The sequence below is a fragment of the Bubalus kerabau genome, chromosome 10, assembly GCF_029407905.1.
Source record: "Bubalus kerabau isolate K-KA32 ecotype Philippines breed swamp buffalo chromosome 10, PCC_UOA_SB_1v2, whole genome shotgun sequence".
In the NCBI taxonomy this organism is placed as follows: domain Eukaryota; kingdom Metazoa; phylum Chordata; class Mammalia; order Artiodactyla; family Bovidae; genus Bubalus; species Bubalus kerabau.
In genome coordinates, this window is record NC_073633.1 from 25,892,194 (window position 1) to 25,911,968 (window position 19,775).

Here is a 19,775-nt window from a genome sequence, read left to right on the forward strand (position 1 = left end):
GGCAAGCCCACTCTTTACCACTGAGCCACCTGAGAAGAGCTAACTCCTGACCGAGGGCACTTTAAACTGTATACGTGATGATTGTATAAAGAAGATGGGTTCCTCCTCAGAAAGTCACTGTCTTGCACAAGACATGCCATTTCCCTCTGCCTCTATGACCACACCTGGACAACCTGACTCCTTCCCGCATCAGGGAAAAGCGTGTGCAGTTTGTGTTCTTTGGGGAAAGAGATCTTGCAGGTCCAAGGCATTCTGGTCCTTGTTACCTGGGAAAGACCTGGGAACCACATAGTTCCCTCATGTGGCTTCACCCGGACCACAGCCCCACCCCGCCACTGTTCTCACACGTCTCATCTCTGAAGACCATCAAGAAAGAGGCCCTGCACTGTCTGTTCACAGACATCAACCCTCCCCAGCAAGACAGCTCTTCTGAACAACCCTTTCCCCATATGTGCTATACGTTATGCATAAACACAAGTGCCATAACTCAAGTATGTCCCTCACTCAGAGAATGTGGAAAAAGCTGCTCCCCAACACTTTATATCCTTTCAATACATGAAGACTAGTGTATAGCTTCACCACCTTTTCTTTAGCCTACGTAGTGGTTTTTTCTTATCATACCAACCACCCCCCCCAATATCTTCTGTTTCTATGAATCAAGATTTATTTCTATTTTACAGATGGAAAAGCTGAGGCTCAAAAATTAAGAACTTTGCTCAAGATCTCATAGCTCCTAAATGCTAGGCTATGATTTGAACCCAGCCCGCCTGACTCATTAGTGTATCTTGTACGAGAGGCCTGGACTCACACAGCTGGCTTCCGGTCCTCACCCTCCACTTTCTGGGTGTGTGATCTTAGGCAAACTACTTAATTGCTTTGTGCCTCAGTTTCCTTATCCATACAGCAAGGATAACAAATGTTTATTATTATCATCACCAGCACACAGTCCTGTTCATTATTCAGTCCCAAACATCCCTGACTCCCCACTGTGTAGTCATCACCAAGGGAACTGGGGGTGCACGAGCGGCCAGGACACGGACTCCATTGTCCCTCCTTCCCTGGACTCTAACCTGAGACTCAGCAGGGGTGGGTTTGGGAGGGAGCCTTCTCAGCATTGACACGCATGTGGAAGGCTGTGAGCTCTCCTTCTCTACTCACCCTCTTGTTTTCCCTCTCAGACTTTTGGAGAGAAACTCTTGGGGGTCATGGCCTGGATCATGCCCATTTCTGTCGCCCTGTCTACATTTGGGGGAGTCAATGGGTCCCTCTTCACCTCCTCCCGGTGAGTGCCATCCAGGCCCTTCCAGGGCCAGGGACCCCTCTGCTGTGCATATTGCTCTGTATATGTGGGGGGGGCTTGTCTCCATCAACGGGGCTCTGTGTGGGCGCCTGGCGGAGGAGCCTGTGCTGCTCATGTGGTGACGCACGACGTGTGTGGCTTTACATGTGGTGGCAAGAAGCACCAGCCTTCCCACCTCATGTCCAGAGGAGCAGAGGGCTGAGGAGGCCCGGGCCGTGTGCTTGGCAGCAGGACAGCGTCTTGCCTGCAGCCTTGGAGTCCTTTTCCACTTGCCTAGAAACAGGCCATGCTGGCTGGAAAGGAACCCCACTCTGAAAGGGACCAGGAGGGACCCATGCCTGGGGCCTCTGGGCTGCCCTCCCTTGAAAGTCCTGGGTCTAGACTGCAGGTGGAACCGGCTCATCTCTGAGTGCCCTGAGGGTGCAGGCTCCTCCCTGTTGAACAGACAAAGCAGTTGTGGAAGGCCCTTGTGTGGCCACCATGAGACTCAGGTAGGGGTGTGAAGTGAGAACTAGGGAAGAACGAAAGGGAAACATTTGTCCAAAGCCATATCTCACCCCAAACTCTCAGGGAAGCCCAAGGTGTGAGTGGACCCAGGAGTCCCCAGCCCCCACCTCTGCACACCCGGACATCTGGCCCCCTCTTTGATGTCCCATCTGTTGTCTCCAGAATGGGCGGTTGAGCCCAGCAGATAATGGATGATTTCCATTGCTGTGGCTCAGAGGGTTCCTCCCAGGGTTCTTAGGAAGCCCCCCTCCCCCAAGGACACAGTCCTACTCACAAGCTGTGAGCCCCTGAGTTCAACTGCTTCCCAAACCACCAGTCATATCAGGGAGGAGTTCCCATGAAATGACAAACGAGTGTCATGTTTTCAGGACAGGGAAGGGAAGAGGGCAGGGCAGGGCAGGGAAGAGGGAGTGTGGGCGTTCCCTTCACCCCAGGACCCTCCGGCACTCACCCACGGCAACCTCCTATGCGTGTTACACAGGAGCAGTGGCCACCTGGAGGCCCCGGCCAAGGGCGAGCGGTGGAAGATCAGTGACCCATGAGGCTCTCTGGGATCTTTTGGAAGAGAGTGACTGGCTCCAGTCGCTTTAGAGTGGGGTTTGTCCCTCGGGCAGGCTGAGCAGCAGTCTGCGTGCATGTAGTCCGGCTGTGTGTGCATGCGGAGGCGGTGGCCCGGTGCGCTCAGCCTTGGAGTCAGAGGCACAGCTCACCCAGCAGGCCTCCTCAACTCATCCTTTCAGTTCCTTCCTCCCTTCCCTCCTCTCTCTTACTCCTTTGTGTTTGGGGGAAGGGAGAGGATGATTCTTCCTGAGGAGTAGGCGTGTGTATGCGTGTGTCATGCTTAATGTCCTGTCTGCTCCGTGGTTGGCTCGCCGGGCAACGATTGTCTCTTGTGAACTTGACTTGCCAGTGCTGTTGGACCTGTCAACTCCCTTGGTCCTGGCTGCATGTGGAAGAGAGATATGAACATGGGACCCTGGTTATGTGCATGGTGAGGCCCACAGAGCACCTGGGGCCCCCTGGGTGCATGAGGCTGCCCTGCAGAGGCGATGCCGTGTAGCTGCATGAAACTATGAAATGGGCGAGGTTGCTGATGGTGGCAACGATGGTGTGCATATGGGTACTTGGGGCCATAATCAACCCTCACACTCCTCAGGAGCTGCTGCTGATCGCCCCACTCTCCACCATACCCAAACGACAAAGTGACAGTTCTCTCCAGACTACCCAGCGTACTGACTCTCTGCCATTCTGTCCCCCCCATCACATCCCCTTCCTCTCACCCCTTAGCTGATCCTTTCCCTCCAAAATCATAGAAAAAAGAAAAAGTGGTCTAATTTCTACTAATATGTAAATGACTCCTAACAGCTTACAGTATTCTTTTTTCTTGGGAGAGGAAAGAGGAAGAAGGGCTGCTCTTTATGTTAAAATTTCTCTCTCTCTCTCTTTTTTTTTATCCTGGCTACACTGGGTCTTGCTGCATCAAACAGGCTTCTCTAGTTGTGTGTGGGCTTGGTTGCCCCACAGCATGTGGGATCTTAGTTCCCCAACCAGGGATCAAACCTGTGTTCCCTGCATTGGAAGGCAGATTCTTAACCACTGGACCACCAAGGAATTCCCTAAAATCTCTCTTTTTAAAAATAATTTGTAAACATTAATATACAAGTCATGATACTATAGTATAGTTTTGCAGTATATTACCAATGGGAGAGTTTTGGGTGAAGACTATGTAAGGTCACATTATTTCTTACAACTGCATGTGAGTCTACAAGTATCTCAGACAGAAAAATTATCATTATTTTAAACTTAAAAAATAAGTTTGGGGGAATTTCCTGGAAGTTAAATGGTTAGGACTCCATGCTTTCATTGCCAAGGGCCCAAGGTTCAATCTTGGTCAAGGAACTAAGAGCCTATAAGCTATGGCACAGTGCAGGAAAAAAAAAAAAGTTTGAGTTTCTTGTCTATTTTTTTTCAATCTTTTTTCTCTTGCAATATCTTTGTATGTACTCCTTTTACTAACTGTATACATTTCTTTAGGATGGTTTTTTGGGATTAGAATAAGTAGTTTAAGGATATAAGTTTTCAGGTACATACCACAAAATACCCAGATCATAAATGTTCAGATTGATGAATTTTAACGATTGTAGACAACCATGTAACTACCACCCAAAACACGATGATGTAGAACATTTCCACATATCCCCCCTGCCAAGTTCTCATGTGTCCCTTCCTCATCCACATCCATTCCCTACCCCCCACAAGGGCAACTACTTCTTCACCAGGATATATATTTTCATGTACAGTTTATTCCCCATGCCCCAAAGAACCTATATCCTCTGAGGGGGGAGGTACATTTTTTAAGGGATTAAGGCATTAAGCAAAGGAGAGAGAGGCTACTCCTACAGCTCTCCAAGCTTTGTGAGAGACAGAGTAACAGCACGTCATCAGGAACCCCAGATCACACTCAAGGTCTCCACACCCCTGAATCCATCCACGTATCCACTGACTGCCTCTGGTTTGCCTGCACCTGCATTTGTGAACGTGGGTCCTTTCACTAGTGGGCTGGAAGGTGTGCACGAGGAGTACCTGGCTGGAGTAGAGATGCTCCTGTGTGGGCAGAGGTGGACACGGATGAGGGAGCTGGGCTAGGGAGGGAGGCTTGGCTGGTCCATGGGAAATCCCAGGCTGACCTGCTTTTCTCTCTGCCAGGCTGTTCTTTGCCGGAGCCAGGGAGGGCCACCTTCCCAGCGTGTTGGCCATGATCCACGTGAAGCGCTGCACCCCCATCCCAGCCTTGCTGTTCACAGTAAGGGTCCCTCCCTCTGTCAGCCCTACACATACCCTCCCTCTTTGTGCTATTTTGAACTGGGAGCTCATACTTCCCAAACGTGCCGCTGTTACCCTTGTGCTCCTAGGTTTCTTGGGGCCTCTGATAATCTAGCAAATGGTATACATGGGCCTGATTAATATCAAAAGATACAGCAAGGAAGGAGCCTAAGTCCTGAAATGCCTTAAGTCTCCCAGGCCGGCTCATCTCATTCTTCCATCGTTTTGAGTCAGACTGAAGTAGCTGCTTCCAGATTATACAAGCTCACAAAGAAGCTTTTTTCCTTGGCTCCTCCTGCCCCTGTTACCCACAGGGTTGCAGCTTTGGGCCTCTGCTCCTGGCTGATCACAGCACACTCCCACCCTTCCCCATCAACCCTCTTGCCCAAGGAGGCTCTGCCAGTCCTGGGGAAACACCATTGAAATAAATCTGGTGTTCACCAAATCTGGTGTCACACCAAATAAGAAAAATCAGAAGGGAAGACTGGTAAACTGAAAGTGGAGAAAAGGAAACAAGGGGGTTGTCTGGTAAATGGAGGCAGAATTACACAAGAGTAGAATCATTTATATAGGGCATACAGAAAGAGAAAGACTTATCCCCAGTGAGTCTTTGGTTTTTTGTTTTTCCTTCTGGATCCCAACTAAAATATCAAAAATGACTTTGGTCTAACAGAGAAGCAGTTAGACCAGAGAGCAGAGCTCTCAAGAGTCAAGGGCATTCACTGTACATTAGAAGAAATTTCAGAACGTTCCGATACAGGAAGAAGGTCATCTTGATTGGTCAGTAGTGAAAGGCAGCTGGAGAAGGCTCAGTGCTCCCAGTGAGCCACAAGCTTTTTTTCAGTTTGCACCATTGGGGCAGGCTTATGATGGCAACCCACTCCAGTATTCTTGCCTGGAAAATTCCACGGACAGAGGAACCTGGTAGGCTACAGTCCATGGAGTCGCAGAGTCGAACACGACTGAGCAACTTCACTTTCTTTCTTTTCTTTATGACTACCAGGCAACTACAGGAAGAATCTGGCTTTTTCATCCCTTAAATTCTTCTTATTTTCACCATCAGATCTTACAGGAGAACTGAGCCTTCTATTGGCCTTAACAAATTAGCAGAGGGAAAGAATATGCTTCTGAGAGATCCACTGAGATGATTTTGAAGTTGGGAAGTGAACTCTGTCAAGAAAACTTCAGAAGGATGTTATGACGATTACATGAGTTAATATTTGTAGAATGCTAAAAATAGAGCCTGACACTTAGGAAGTGCTATATAACTGTTTATGACATTTAAAAAAAAAAAAAGGAAAGAAGAAAAATAAATTAGATGACTCAACCAGGAAAAGAGGATGAGGGCAAGAATAAACCTTAATCTACAGTTAACAGTCTTCCCTAAGGGATAAAAGACAAAATTAGCTTGAGCTTCAACTAGGGAAGAAATATAAATGAGACCAGAGTGGCATAGAGCTGGGTACCACCAGCATTGCCCGTCCAGGGGTATACAGCCAGCATCTGTTCTGAGTGGTTAGTGCCCATGTTGTACCCATGGTTAAATGTTTTGATTATCACTCCTGCAGTAAAGAAAGAACTTCCTGGTGAAGAAGCTGTTAGCAATGACCTGGGTTTCTAGGAGAAGCTATAAAGCCTCCATTTTGAGAGATCCACTGTGGAATGGCATTGTCTGCCTAGAGGCAGGCGAGCAGCCTGCCACCAGTAAACAGCTTATCCGGTCTCCCAGGGCCTTTCTGATCACTGATGAGCTTCTTCCATGCCCCCCAGTGCATCTCCACCCTGCTGATGCTTGTCACCGGCGACATATACACGCTCATCAACTACGTGGGCTTCATCAACTACCTCTTCTATGGTGTCACGGTTGCCGGACAGATAGTTCTTCGCTGGAAGAAGCCGGACATCAACCGCCCCATTAAGGTGCTAGAACCTCCCTGTGGGGCCCCCTCCCCCTCCTCCACTGCTTCTAACTGAGCTCAGATTTTTTTTTTTTTTTTCGACCCCATAGACGGCAGCCCACCAGGCTTCCCCGTCCCTGGGATTCTCTAGGCGAGAACACTGGAGTGGGTTGCCATTTCCTTCTCCATGAGCTCAGATTTTTTAAGAATCACCTTGTTCTCACTGTTGACCAAGCCTCATCATCTCCACGATGGTGGGAGACCCTTTGGGAAGCAAAGGCCGTGTGTGAAGGGGGCAGCCATTTCCATTCTCCATGGGACCAGAGCAAACTGCAGCTGGAGGAATAGGTTCCATGACCTGATAACTTCCATCATGTCATTTTTTCCATCATGTCATTCCTTTGTTTCCTGTGGCTCTAAGGCTTTAAAAAGTCAGCTGACTTTTCCTGGACCTTCTAATCTGACTAGTCTCCTCCTTGTCCCTCCACGTAACTGGCTTTACTCATTCAGTCTCTCCATCTCATCCCAGAATGAATTTCCTTCTCCCATCTGCCTCTCCAAATTTTAACCATTTTCCATACTCAAGAACCTTTCTTGAAGTTTCCCAGTCCACTTCAGCACTCCATGATCCTCCCTTTTTAAACTACTATAGCCTTGCACATAGTAGGATGCCTGGTAAATCTCTTGATTGTACAAGAAATAATTTTGTGATAGGAATAAATGGGATTGCTCAGAACAACGTATGCTAGAGTGCTATAGGTTCTCCTGCAAATTTGAAGAAGAGGGTATATCCCTGAGCTATTGAACAATCCTATTCTGGAAATGAGCTTCCCTGGTGGCTCAGGCAGTAGAAAATCTGCCCACAATGCGGGAGATCTGGGTTCAATCCCTGGGTCAAGAGGATTCCTTGGAGGAGTGCACATCAACGCACTCCAGTATTCTTGCCTAGAGAATCCCATGGACCGAGGAGCCTGGCGGGCTACATTAGTCCATGGGGTCACAAACAGTCAGACACAACTGAGCAACTAACACACGTTCTAGAAACACAGGGAGACTAGATGCTCTTCACATCTCTGTTTTCCATTGCCACTCTCCTGCCATGCTTAGAAAGTGTGCTAGAGGGAAGAGGAAGCAGAATAACGCCATCTCCCTACCACTTTCGTACCCTCTGAGAGGAGAGGACAAGGAGGAGAAAGGCAGTGAGTCTAGAACCTTGAGGAAGACTATGGGGGACTTCCCACCTGTGGTCAACAAGAGGATGTTGGACCTGTAGAGTCTGCTCCTTCTTGAAATAAACAAGGCCCCGGGCTGCCTCATACCACACTAGCTTTCCTGATTTCTTGGGTCTTAGGTTTATCCTCTCAAATGGCTTAAAAGAAATTGGAGCTGACTCTGGTGAGAGGAGGGACACTTTCCATACCCTGCCAGCTGGGAGAGGGTAGGGGTCTGGTTGACAGGAAGTTTCCTTCTTGACCCCATTCACTTCTTCTGCTCTCCTTCACCTTCGGCCCTCAGCAGACGTATAGCAATATACCAGCAAGCTCATCAACCCCCACGGGCTTCTGTGACTGCCACAGGCATGCAGCTGCATGGTGAAGCCTTGTTTGATCCCTCCTGGGACGACAATGAGGATTGTCCCCTCCCTAGGCCCCCACACTCCTCTTACTGTCCCACTGCCCATGTTCACCAACATCCCTCGACATAGCACTTGCCCTGTCAAGGCTCGGGGTGGGGGAGCCACAGAGCTGAGTGAAGCCCAGCTTTGCCCTCCAAATGCTTCCCTTTGGGAAGAAGAGGGAAGATGTTCTGATCTTGGGGGCCACAGGGGCCACACAGGTAACAGCGACTCTGATCCACAGGTCAACCTGCTGTTTCCCATCATCTACTTGCTGTTCTGGGCTTTCCTGCTGGTCTTCAGCCTGTGGTCAGAGCCCGTGGTGTGTGGCATCGGCCTGGCCATCATGGTGACAGGGGTGCCGGTCTACTTCCTGGGTATTTACTGGCAGCACAAGCCCAGGTGTTTCAATAAGTTCATTGGTGAGTTGCTGAACATTATGGGCAGCCAGAGGGCCCCTGGTCTGGAGTAGAGTGGTCACTGGTCTGGCTAGAGAGCCCCACCAGGATCAGGAGGCTGTCTACAGAGCACTGGAGAAAGGGTTGCCACAGGAAAGGTCTCTGCTCAGAGACCTCTGAGGAGAGGAGAACTCTGGGCATTTCCACGCAGACCTTAGGCCTGCCGGAATGGCCATCCTGGAGAAGCTGCCATGGGCTGGGTGGAGACCCCAGCATTGGCGGTCAGTGGCCCTGGGGCCTTGATGAGGAGGAGCAGCCAGCAAATAGGTGTCCCAGAAATGGAGGAGGCAGTCAAGGCGGCCATCTCCTAGAGAGAGTCTCCTAGAGGAGCCTAGCTGAGGCCAGATGCTGAGGCAGGAGAGCGAGAAGGGCCTTGGCCTGGTTGGTTGGCTTGGTGGGATGCTCAGCACTGACTTGGCTTCTGTGTGGCCTCCTCCTACAGAGTTGCTGACCCTGGTGAGTCAGAAGATATGTGTAGTTGTGTACCCCAAGGGGGCCGAGGACCTGAAGATGGAAGACAGGAACCAGGACATGGAGCAGCAGCAGCCCATCTGCCAGCCCCCTGCCTCCAAGGACAAGGACGCGGTGGGGCCCTGAGGACCACCCTCCCCTCTCAGCTGCCTCCTCCCTCCTCTCCCTTTCTGCCATCTGCCCAGGTCCCCCAAACACACACACACACTCGCTCACAAAGTCACACACACCTCTGCCTCTGTCAAGCAGGCATAAGACCTGGGTATGGGTGTGAGAAACTATAAACAAGATACTGACATTTGTGCCCAAAGATCTAGCCTCCTCTCACCCCAAAGTCTGTGTCTAAAGCCACCTCTCCCTCCCTGGACTGCCCTCCTCCCCTGAGCTGCCCAAGTTCCAGCTGTTAGAGGAGCTGCCAGGGGTGCCCTCCACAGCCCTCTCTCCAGGGTCCACACCCTCAGTCACTTCCTCAGGAACCTGAGTTCAGTACTGCCTTCCCTCCCCATTCCTGAGCCCAAGGGAGGCTTCAGCTCCAAGAGAAGTGGCAGCAACTGTGAGTCACTTGGGAGGGACAGACTCAACCAAATCTGTCACCATGAAAGGTCAGCTGGAGAGACCCAAGGCCCCCTCCCTTTACCAGGGACCCAAGAAATCAGAGGTGATGCTTCCCTCTGCCCCACGGCTCCTGGCCACCACCCTGGCCTGGCCCCCTGTGCAAAGTGAGGCTCCTTGGGACAGCACGTCCCCACTGAGCTGAGGACCAATGGGCTGGAGAACTGCCTTCTCCCCCTCCCCCAGCCAGGCCTGTGGAACAGATTGGGAAAGGCTCAGATTGCAGAAACCCAGCCCTGCCTCTGCCCCTGTATCCTCCCCCCAACTCGGTGCCAAAGCTTCCTGAAGCCAGAAACTTGCTTATTATCCATGTAGTGGACATTTCTCTCCTAATCACAAAGCAGCTCCACTCCTCTTCCTTCCCACTTCCATGGGAAGGAGCCCACCACCCTGTGACCCCCTGCAGCAATGCCCCCACACAGCTCCAGGCAGCCAGCAATGCCAGCACCCCCATCCTGCCCTTTTCCTCTTCTCTGGACCTTAGCTTCAGGACCGATGGTGTGAAGGCTCCCCAAGCCCTTCATGCCTGAAAGTTGAGCCAAATTAGCCTTAAGTCACCTCCCATCCAAGAACTGGAACCTAAAAATACCCCCTGCTTCTAGCCCTCCAGTCAGACCTGGTATGACAAGCCTCAGCGGGAGGGCTTTTCCCATCTCCCTAGAGGTGCCTAGCCCATCATGTAGAAAACTGGGGAGAAAGTGTATTCTGAAGGCCAGTTCCTCCCCTACCTCAGATCATCCGTCCCTCCTCCTGCTCCCATCAAGATCCTGTCTGGACAGCCTCCAGGTCAGGATGAGAGGGCCATGGCAAAAGGTCACTGTGGAGGGCTCATAAAAGCCCTTTCTCTGTGGTTTGCGGACTTGGAGCTATCCTGTCCTGCAGGCAGGGCTGCCATTCCCCGTGCTCCAGAGAAGGTATTGTTTGTTGTTTGCCCAGCCAGGGCCCTTGGAGCCTCCCCACCTCATCTATTGTGCTAAGGACTGGGATTCTTTTATCCCAGGCAGAAGTCCCCCTCCCCCCAACTCCTAATACTGTTTGCTGCAACTGGAATACCTGGGGAGCCCTTCTGGCCTACTTGGCCTCTGGCTCCTCACCCGGCCTGCCTGAGCCTGCATCAGTGAAATGCGGGTTTGCTCCAAGTTGTGGTCCCTTCTGAGTGGACTCCAGGTGGACTGTGGCTGGCCCCTGGAGGGTCAGGGGACCATCCTCTTCTTCCCTCTTGTCATTCCTCCAACCTCCTCCAATTATTGTTGTTGTTGTTGTTGTTGTTTTTGTAAAGTGGATGCCTTACTTTTTGGATAAATATTTTTGAAGCTGGCATTTCTATTTCTTTGGGATTTTTAAGTTTTTTGGGTTTTTTCTCCCCTTCAGGGAGGGTTTTGGTTATACCTGGATAATAGTCTTCTGTCTTTGAGTTTGTTTAGGTTTTAGAATTTTGTTTTGTGAGGGTTTTTTGTTTTCTTTTTTGTTGATGTAATAAAATTTTAAATGGAAATGAAGTTGGTGGTGTTGATAATTCAATGACCTTCCAAGACAGAGTGGCCAGGCACTTCCTGTCTCTGTCAGGAGGGAGGTCTTTGTTTACCAGGTTCCTCCCAGGATGGCATTCCTGAAGGCCCTTGCATTCCATAGCTTTGAGGTGTCCTGGGGCACGGTGCTGGCACATTCAAACAGCTCCCTCTCATTTTGAACCAAAAACTCCTTACTTCCATGAAGTCTGAGTATTGTTGTTCCTACTGATGTATTGTGCTGTTCATGCGTGCCAAGTCACTTCAGTTGTCTCTGACTCTTTGCAACACTGTGAACTGTAGCCTTCGAGGCTCCTCTGTCCATGGGATCCTCCAGGCAAGAATACTGGAGTGGGTGGCCATGCCTTCCTCCAGGGGATCTTCCTGACCCAGAGATGGAAACCATGTCTGTTACATCTCCTGCACTGGCAGGCAGGTTCTTTACCACTAGCGCCGCCCGGGAAGCCCGTATTGTGCTGAGAGCCAGCAAACTATCTGGGAAGAAGAAGCTTATCTTTACCCAGGGTGGAAACTTGGGCGAGGGACAGACAGCACCAAGCTGAATGGAGGGAGGTGGAGGCAGGGGTGGTCCCCCAAGGCCCAGTCAGCAAAGGGAAAGGCATCAGAAAGGAACAGGCTGAGCCTGTGGAGAAACATCCCCCAGTGGAAGGGGCTTAGGAAAGCACCCAGCTGGATGCCAGAGGTCTGATGTGAGGGACTGGGAGGTGAGGTGGGGTCCACTCAGCCACCCAAGTAGAAGAAGAGGAGGACTGAGGGACCAGGAAAGAGGAGGAAGCAGTCGAGGTAAGGACAAGTACCTCCTGGTGCTCCAGGTTAATCTCTGGAGGAAGCTGACAGGATTAGATCCGGTCCCTCCTCTGCGGGCAGCCCTCCTGCAGCCTGTCCTGAGACTGCATCATTCCAGAGCTGGCTCTGCTGACAGACACGTGGAGGCGGCGGGGGCGGAGTGGGGGGGTGTTAGGACATCACTGTTCACCATCTGGGACACTGTGAGGACACTGGCGGGCAAGATGCCTCCACTCCCAGTCCCGGCCTGGCCCCAGCATAACTGTTTTGTGGCTGGCATTCTAGACTGAGGCTGGAGGCTTGCCACTCACAGCGGCACAGACACTTGGCTCCGAGGCCCAGCTCAGCCACCAAACAGCTGTGTGTCCTTGGGCACGTCACTTAGCTTATTTAGCACTTTCAGAGGGATGAAAAAAGAAGATTGAACCTAATCTCAAAGGGTTCCCGAATCTCCTAGCCCACAGCTGTCCCAAAAGAGTGAGGGCAAGCTGGGCAAAGGCCAGTCTTGTGCAAGGGGCCCTTCTCCAAGCCTCATATCCACCCTTGGGGAGCCCCCAGTTCCCCAACACATGCTTGTTCTTTTCCCAGGCTGCCCAAGGCTTCCTCGTGTCACCCCATTCCAGCAAGTCCAACCCCCTCAGTCCCTAGAGACACCTGTCCCTGGGAGCCCCCTCTCTTTTGTAAGGTGACACTTGCTGATCTTTCAACCCGCTCAAAAGGGCAAATGTGGGTCTCCTCCTAGGCAACATGCATTTATTTTTAACCTGGGCCTTTATGCTGTCTTAACTGTGTCAGTCACTTTAATGTGGGGAATTTCAGATGCTCTGACCTTAGGGAACTTGGGAGCCTTTGGTGAGTACTGAAATTACAGCTGTTTATGTATTCATTTATTAATGTGGTCAATAAATATTTCTCTAACCACAGTATCCAAGATTTTGCTATGCGCCGTGGGAATAGCAAACTTACCCTTGAATTTTCCAAGTCAGCACAGACTTCAAATATTTTGTTTCATTGTCTCCATAAGAACAGTCATATATGTCAACCCACCTCTCCTTAATTTTAATTCAGGTAGCCTGGTTACCCTAGCTGAAGAGGTGTCTGACCTTCCTTTAAGGAGCAAATAGTCTTTGGGGGGAAAAGACAAGAATGCACATGGTACCTGTGTGTGCACATCACAGCATCACTGCCCATACCTCTGGGCTCTGAGCTTCTGCAGGCAGGACTGGACTGGCCAGGTCCCTGAAGTTTGTGCAGTGCCTGGGACCTACAAGGTCAGAAATGCTTGTCCATATATGTATGGCTGAATTCCTTCACTGTTCAATTGAAACTATCACAATATCGGTAACAGGCCATACCCCAATGGAAAGTTAAAAAGTCTAAATTTAAATAAATAAAATTAGAAAAAAAAAAAAAATCTTGTCCAACTGAAGCTTCAGACAAGGCTACAGAAGCATGTCTCTGGAGAAGAGCATGGCACCCCACTCCAGTATTCTTGCCTGGAGAATTCCACGGACAGAGGAGCCTGGCGGGTTACAGTCCCTGGGGTCACACAGTTAACTGAAGCCAGTTAACACACAAGGGGACACAGATAAACCCCCACAGAGTGTAGTCATAGGAGGGCCGGAAGGAGACTGACCGGCTAAGCCCAGTTGCTTTCTATACATTATCTTATTCAAAGTTTAAACAGCCGACAAAGTAGGCATTACTACTGCTATTTTACAAGTTCGATTAAGTAACTCGCCCAAGGTCACCTAGCGGTAGGTGACGGAAGGAGCTTTGAGAATTGGTGAGGGAGGTGGTGTTTGAACTGAAGCCTGATACAAAGTCATTAAGATACTACAGATGCATTGTTTCAGTTGGGGCACCCAGGTAGCAACTGCAGCCGCAGGGAGAAAAGGATTCCAGGTGGCCACGGAGGGCTTCTATCTGTTCCTGCTCAACGCCGCCGAACCCAAGAAACCCCCCTGCGCTTGGCTGGCACTGCCCTCCCCACCCGCTTCCCTTCCAGTGCCTCCCCCTCCCAGGCGCGAGACGTCCAGAGCGCCCCGATTACTGGGAAACACGGCGACGTCAGCCCAGGAGGTGAGCGGCCGAGACTGCTTATCTACCACCCAGGCTGAGCTCCCGAGCTTTCTCATTTCCTGCCGGCCTATTTGCACACCTCCCTGCTTCCTCCAGGGCCAGCTCGCCCGCCAGACGCAGTCTCCCTCTCCCCCAGGGTGCCCGGCTGAGAGCAAAGAAGCTCTCTCTGAATCACTGAGCTTGGCCTTTCCCTATCCCTTCTTCCCCAGCAGGGCAGGGGGGTGGGGGTGGGGGGTCAGGTTCTAGAACTATACCATTGCCTTTCCCGCCTCCCTACCCAGGTTAAAGCTGCATCCTTGCATGACCTTGGGCAGCTCAGCCTCTCAGCCTCCTTTTCCTCCTTTATAAAGCAGAGATAAAAATACCATCTGTCTTGCTTACTTGCCTATTTAATTCACAGGTCTGCATGGAAATGGTCTGCAAGGAAAAGTGTATGTTTCAAGGATTGAAAAAGCATACCACCAGAAAATGCAATGCCCGAACCATCATGACTATTTCATCGTGGGGGTGGAGGGGTAGAATTCCTCCTCACTGAGACAAGGGCCTGGCCCTAGTCCTCTCTGCCTGCCTACTCTCCCTGCAACTGCCCTGCAAACCCCCATTTCGGCCATGTTTTCTCTTCCTCATTCTGGGCGTCTTGCCCTTGCCAGGGCTGTGGGAGCCTGCCCTCTACTGTTCACCTGATTCATGAGCACAGAAACCACTCAAGTCCTGAATTTTGGATCAATATTACCACCTGGTGGTTAACTGAGGCACTGCTGCAAAACTGAAGCAGTTCCTGGCTGGTAGTGTTTGCCACAGGATCCTCTGAAATGAAGAGAAAGTAGAAATCTCCCCATCAGGGACTGGAGATCTGTCTCCTGGACACTAGCAGATTCCTCATGCTAGGTCAGAGCTTTTGGAGAAAGTGCCTCAAGCTATGCACAGAAATGGGGGGCACTCTAACTAGAGGGGTAATTGCCTGACTTGCAGGGAGCCCTGCATCTGCACATCTTATTTTAGCGTTCAATGTGGTACATAGTTGATAAGGGTGAAAGAGAGTGAAAAAGATGGCTTAAAACTTAACATTAAAAAAAAACAGATTATGGCATCTGGTCCCATCACTTCATGGCAAATAGAAGGGGAAAAAGTGGAAACAGTGACAGATTTTATTTTCCTGGGCTCCAAAATCACTGGGGACAGTGAATGCAGCCATGAAATTAAAAGATGTTCCTTGGAAGGAAAGCTATGACAAACCTAAACAGCATATTAGAAAGCAGAGATATCACTTTGCTGACAAAGATCTGTATAATCAAAGCTATGATTTTTTTCAGTAGTCATGTTCAGATGTGAGAGTTGGAACATAAAGAAGGCTGAGAGCCAAAGGATTGATGCTTTCAAATTGTGGTGCTGGAGAAGACTCTTGAGAGCTCCTTGAACTGCAAGGAGATCAAACCAGTCAATTCTAAAAGAAATCAACCCTGAATATTCATTGGAAGGACTGATGCTGAAGCTCCAATACTTTGGCCACCTGACGTGAAGAGCTGACTCATTTGAAAAGAGCCTAATTCTGGGAAAGATTGAAGGCAAAAGGAGAAGGGGGTGGCAGAGGATGAGATGGTTAGATAGCATCACAGACTCACTGGACATGAATTTGAGCAAACTCCAGGAGGTAGTGAAGGACAGGGGAGCCTGGTGTGCTGCAGTCCATGGGGTCACAAAGAATCAGACACACCTGAATGCCTGAACAGCAATATGGTACACAGCCCCTCTATATTTACACCACTGAGGTCTGGCCCTTGTGCCCAATTTACAAAACCTTTGGCCTCCACAGGGCACTCACAGCACTTGCTGGTGACAAAAGAATCAGTGACACATTTCTACGTGTCCTTTCCTTTTCACTGAACCTAGGTGGATCAGTGGTAAAGAATCTGCCTGCCCGATTAAACTGCCAATACTCAGGTTCAACCCCTTGGTCAGGAAGATCCCCTGGAGAAGGGAATGGCAACCCACTCCAGGATTCTTGCCTGGGAAATCCCATGGGGAGAGTAACCTGGTGGGCTACAGTCCATGGGATGGCAAGAGTCAGACACAACTTAGCAACTAAACAACAACATAGTCCCTTTTGCAGATGAAATGCGACAGGTAAAAGCCAGTGTCTCTGACAGGAGGGAGTAGGGAGTTCCCAGAGAAAAGGGAAGGGAGAGGGGCCCGGTCTGAGACCAAAAGTACAGAGAGCAAGCCGTGGGCTTCTCCCTGAGACCCTGAAACACAGCCTCAGGAAGAGGTGATGACAAAAGAGAAGGCTTTTGTCAAGCCTCACAAGAGGAAGTGGACCCGAGAGACACGCATCGAGGTCAGAGAACGGCCATGCAGAAGGAAAAAGAGCAAACCAAGCTGCAGCGAGCTCCTGAGCCCTGCGGCCCGGCCACAGGAAACGGGCAGAGCCCTCAGGACCTGTACAGGGCAGAGCGCCAGCCCAAGGCTCTGGCAGCACAGGCCAGGCGCTGGAAACACCAGAGGAGCGCAGCTGTTGCTGAGGCTGCCAGGGTCTGGGGCGTGGAGCCCAAGCCCTGACCAGCCCTGCCAAGACAGGGCAGTCAGGGACAGTGCCAGGTTGCTAGAGGTAGCCTGGGCTGGAAACATGTGAAGGCTTGGGCTATTGCACAGACCCCATGCAAAACTTAGCTAAAGAGGCTGCTCTGCTGCAGAAGACAGATCCTAGTGTATGGCTTGGTCCCAGACTTATCACTACTTCCTGTGTGTGTGTGTGCTCAGTCGCTTCAGTCGTATCCGATTCTCTGTGACCCTATGGATTGTAGCCCACCAGGCTCCTCTGTCCATGGGATTCTTCAGACAAGAATACTGGTGTGGGTTGCCATTTCCTCCTCCAAGGGTTCTTCCCAATCCAGGCATCGAACCTGTATCTCCTGCATCTCTAGCACCGCAGGCAGATTCTTTACCACTGAGCCATCTGGGAAGCCCATCACTACTTCCTAAACCCCTCAAACAACACCCCTGGCCTGCACCCAGGAGAGTGGTTTGGAGAGGTGGGTCTACAAAAGGAACAGGGTGGCTCTGGGGGTAGGTGGAGCCCAGCACTGTTGCTGCGGACGGTACTGAGAAGGAGGTGTGTCCAGGGAGGAGCTCGGATCAGGCTGGGGGTCGGCACTGGAAGAAGGTTCCTCTCTTCCTTCTGACTGGGCACTCATTCTGCACAGGACATTTGGAAGTCAGAGGGAGGAGGACACTCAGAGTGAGCTGTTGCCCTCAACAAGGATTCTGGAACCCCCCCGGACTCGACGGGGAGGGGGAGACATTCCCAGAAGCATTGGCTCCCGGGCATCTTAGAACCCTGGCTTGGAGCCTGACCAGAGTAGCCCCCATCTGCTAAATAGGCCAGGGGCCCCGATTCTCTAAGGCTTACATCCCTCCCTCTGGGGTGCGCCCTGCCCCTCCCTGAGTCACCCCAGGGAGAGAGGGGAAAAAAGGGAAGAGAAAAGAGGCATTGACTACAGAGGAAGGAAAAGGAAACAGCGGAGGAGGGAGGAGAGAGACCACACAGGAGTGGGTGACGGCGGAGATCGGAGAGGGCAGATCTAGGGCAGGGGGCAGACAGACGAGCATCCCGGAGGGTGCCCCAAGAGCGGGGCGGCCAGGGGCGGGGAGCCGAGGGGGCGGGCCGGCCATGTCCCACGGGACCTACTACGAGTGCGAGCCCCGCGCTGGCCAGCAGCCACTGGAGTTCTCAGGGGCCCGCGCGGGGCCTGGGGAGCTGGGGGACATGTGTGAGCATGAGGCCTCCATCGACCTGTCTGCCTACATCGAGTCTGGGGAAGAACAGCTCCTCTCCGACCTCTTCGCCGTGAAGCCGGCCCCTGAGGCCCGAGGCCTTAAGGGGCCCGGGACCCCTGCCTTCCCCCACTACCTGCCGGCTGACCCCCGGCCCTTCACCTATCCCCCACATACCTTCGGCCCCGACAGGAAGGCCTTGGGGCCTGGCATCTACAGCAGCCCAGGGAGCTACGACCCCAGGGCTGTGGCCGTGAAGGAGGAGCCTAGGGGGCCTGAGGGCAGCCGGGGGGCCAGCCGCAGCGGCTACAACCCTCTGCAGTACCAAGTGGCACACTGTGGGCAGACAGCCATGCACCTGCCCCCAGGCCTGGCGTCACCCAGCCAGCCACTGCGCGTCCTCAAGGTAAGAACAGCTCAGTTCTCCTCCCTGCCACCCAGGGGCTGGAGGGAGGCCGTGTGGACGGGGTCTGTGTGTGGTGTTGCTGTGTGAAATCTACCCACCCAAGCCCTCTGTGCTCGCCACCCAGCCATGACCCCGCTTGGCCTCTCTGTGAATTCACTCCCACCTGAAGCCCCACTGTGTGGCTGGAATCCATGTGTCCTGCAGTCTCTGTGACCAGCTGGCCTGCCCTGATCTAAGGGCATCCCCCTCCAGCTTCTCTGCTGCCCACCAGCCCCCTCCTCTCCTTTCTGTGCTGGCTCCTGCTTCTAGAAGAGGAAATGCCTGCTGAGGGTAGAACTGGAGACTCAAGACAGATGGAAGGAAAATGGCCTCAGAGCGTGTGGGGGACATGAAAGGCAGTATGGGTCCAAGCAGCGGATCCTGTGCCGCTGGCAGGGCGGTGGTCGTTCTGACGGGGCCAGGATCTAGCCCTGAATCCCACATTCCTCCGACGCCCCTCGTGTGTTCCGGCTGGTGGGATCCCTGCCCCACACCCTCACTCCTTTCCCTCCGTGCCTACCCCTCCAGGCCCCTTTGGCCGCTGCCGCGCCCCCCTGCAGCCCGCTCCTCAAGGCGCCCTCCCCAGCGGGCCCCTCACACAAGGGCAAGAAGGCGGTGAACAAAGACAGCCTGGAATACCGGCTGCGGCGGGAGCGGAACAACATCGCGGTGCGCAAGAGCCGGGACAAGGCCAAGCGGCGCATCCTGGAGACACAGCAGAAGGTGTTGGAGTACATGGCCGAGAACGAGCGCCTGCGCAACCGCGTGGAACAGCTGACCCAGGAGCTGGACACGCTGCGCAACCTCTTCCGCCAGATCCCTGAGGCCGCCAACCTCATCAAGGGCGTGGGGGGCTGCAGCTGAGCCCACCTGGCAGACTGTGGGCCCCAGCTCCCGAGCTCAGCCTGACCCTTTGGACACCCACTCTCGCTGGGGCCCCAGAGCCCCTCACAGGCCCAGCCAGAGAGAGACCATGGACAAGTGGCAGCAGGTGGCAAGGAGGAGGGCAGGCCCGGCATGATGATTCTGTGGCTGAATAAAACTGCATATGACTCGGTGCTGGGGCTGTGCACTGGGCCTGGGCCGGTGTGGGTGTGTGGGTGTGTGTGTGATGGAGGCTCTGCGGGCAGGGAATGCAGGAGGCTAGGTCTGTATACCTCTTGATTCCAGGCCCAAATAAACACTTGGGAAATTCAGCAGACAAGCTGCCCATAGCTGTCCCCCAGCATACCACACATCCAGGCCTGGTATCTGTCTCGCTGCTCTTCTCTCCCTGGACCCGGCCCACTCTACTCCCACCCTAGAGGACCTGGAGTGGCCTCTGGACATTCCCTTAGCAGAGCTCTGTGGTTTGCAGGGAGATCTCCGTATCTCCAGGTCCTCCTGCCCAGGCCTGCAGACACTAGCCCTGTTCTCTCTCACCTTGAGGTGTAGCTCTGGGACTTCCTGCCCCAGGAGATCAAGGGAAAATTCCAGAT

General features: G+C 52.4%; 2 protein-coding genes across 3 annotated transcripts in view; both read left to right on the top strand.

The window, feature by feature from the left end:
* Nucleotides 1–11,179, top strand: part of SLC7A8 (solute carrier family 7 member 8) — a 52,792-nt gene extending 41,613 nt beyond the window's left edge. For both annotated transcript variants that reach the window (XM_055537033.1, XM_055537034.1), the window contains 5 exons: nucleotides 1,179–1,282; nucleotides 4,514–4,610; nucleotides 6,401–6,550; nucleotides 8,388–8,565; nucleotides 9,044–11,179. In XM_055537033.1, the coding sequence (XP_055393008.1) occupies nucleotides 1,179–1,282; nucleotides 4,514–4,610; nucleotides 6,401–6,550; nucleotides 8,388–8,565; nucleotides 9,044–9,198 (684 nt within the window). In that variant the 3' untranslated portion in view covers nucleotides 9,199–11,179. The remainder of the gene's footprint in view (nucleotides 1–1,178; nucleotides 1,283–4,513; nucleotides 4,611–6,400; nucleotides 6,551–8,387; nucleotides 8,566–9,043) is intronic.
* Nucleotides 11,180–17,748: 6,569 nt separating this feature from the next.
* Nucleotides 17,749–19,441, top strand: CEBPE (CCAAT enhancer binding protein epsilon). Its single transcript, XM_055536277.1, has 2 exons — nucleotides 17,749–18,258; nucleotides 18,826–19,441. The coding sequence occupies exons 1-2, from the start codon at nucleotides 17,749–17,751 to the stop codon at nucleotides 19,159–19,161; spliced, it is 846 nt and encodes a 281-aa protein (XP_055392252.1). The 3' UTR covers nucleotides 19,162–19,441.
* Nucleotides 19,442–19,775: the final 334 nt, after the last annotated feature.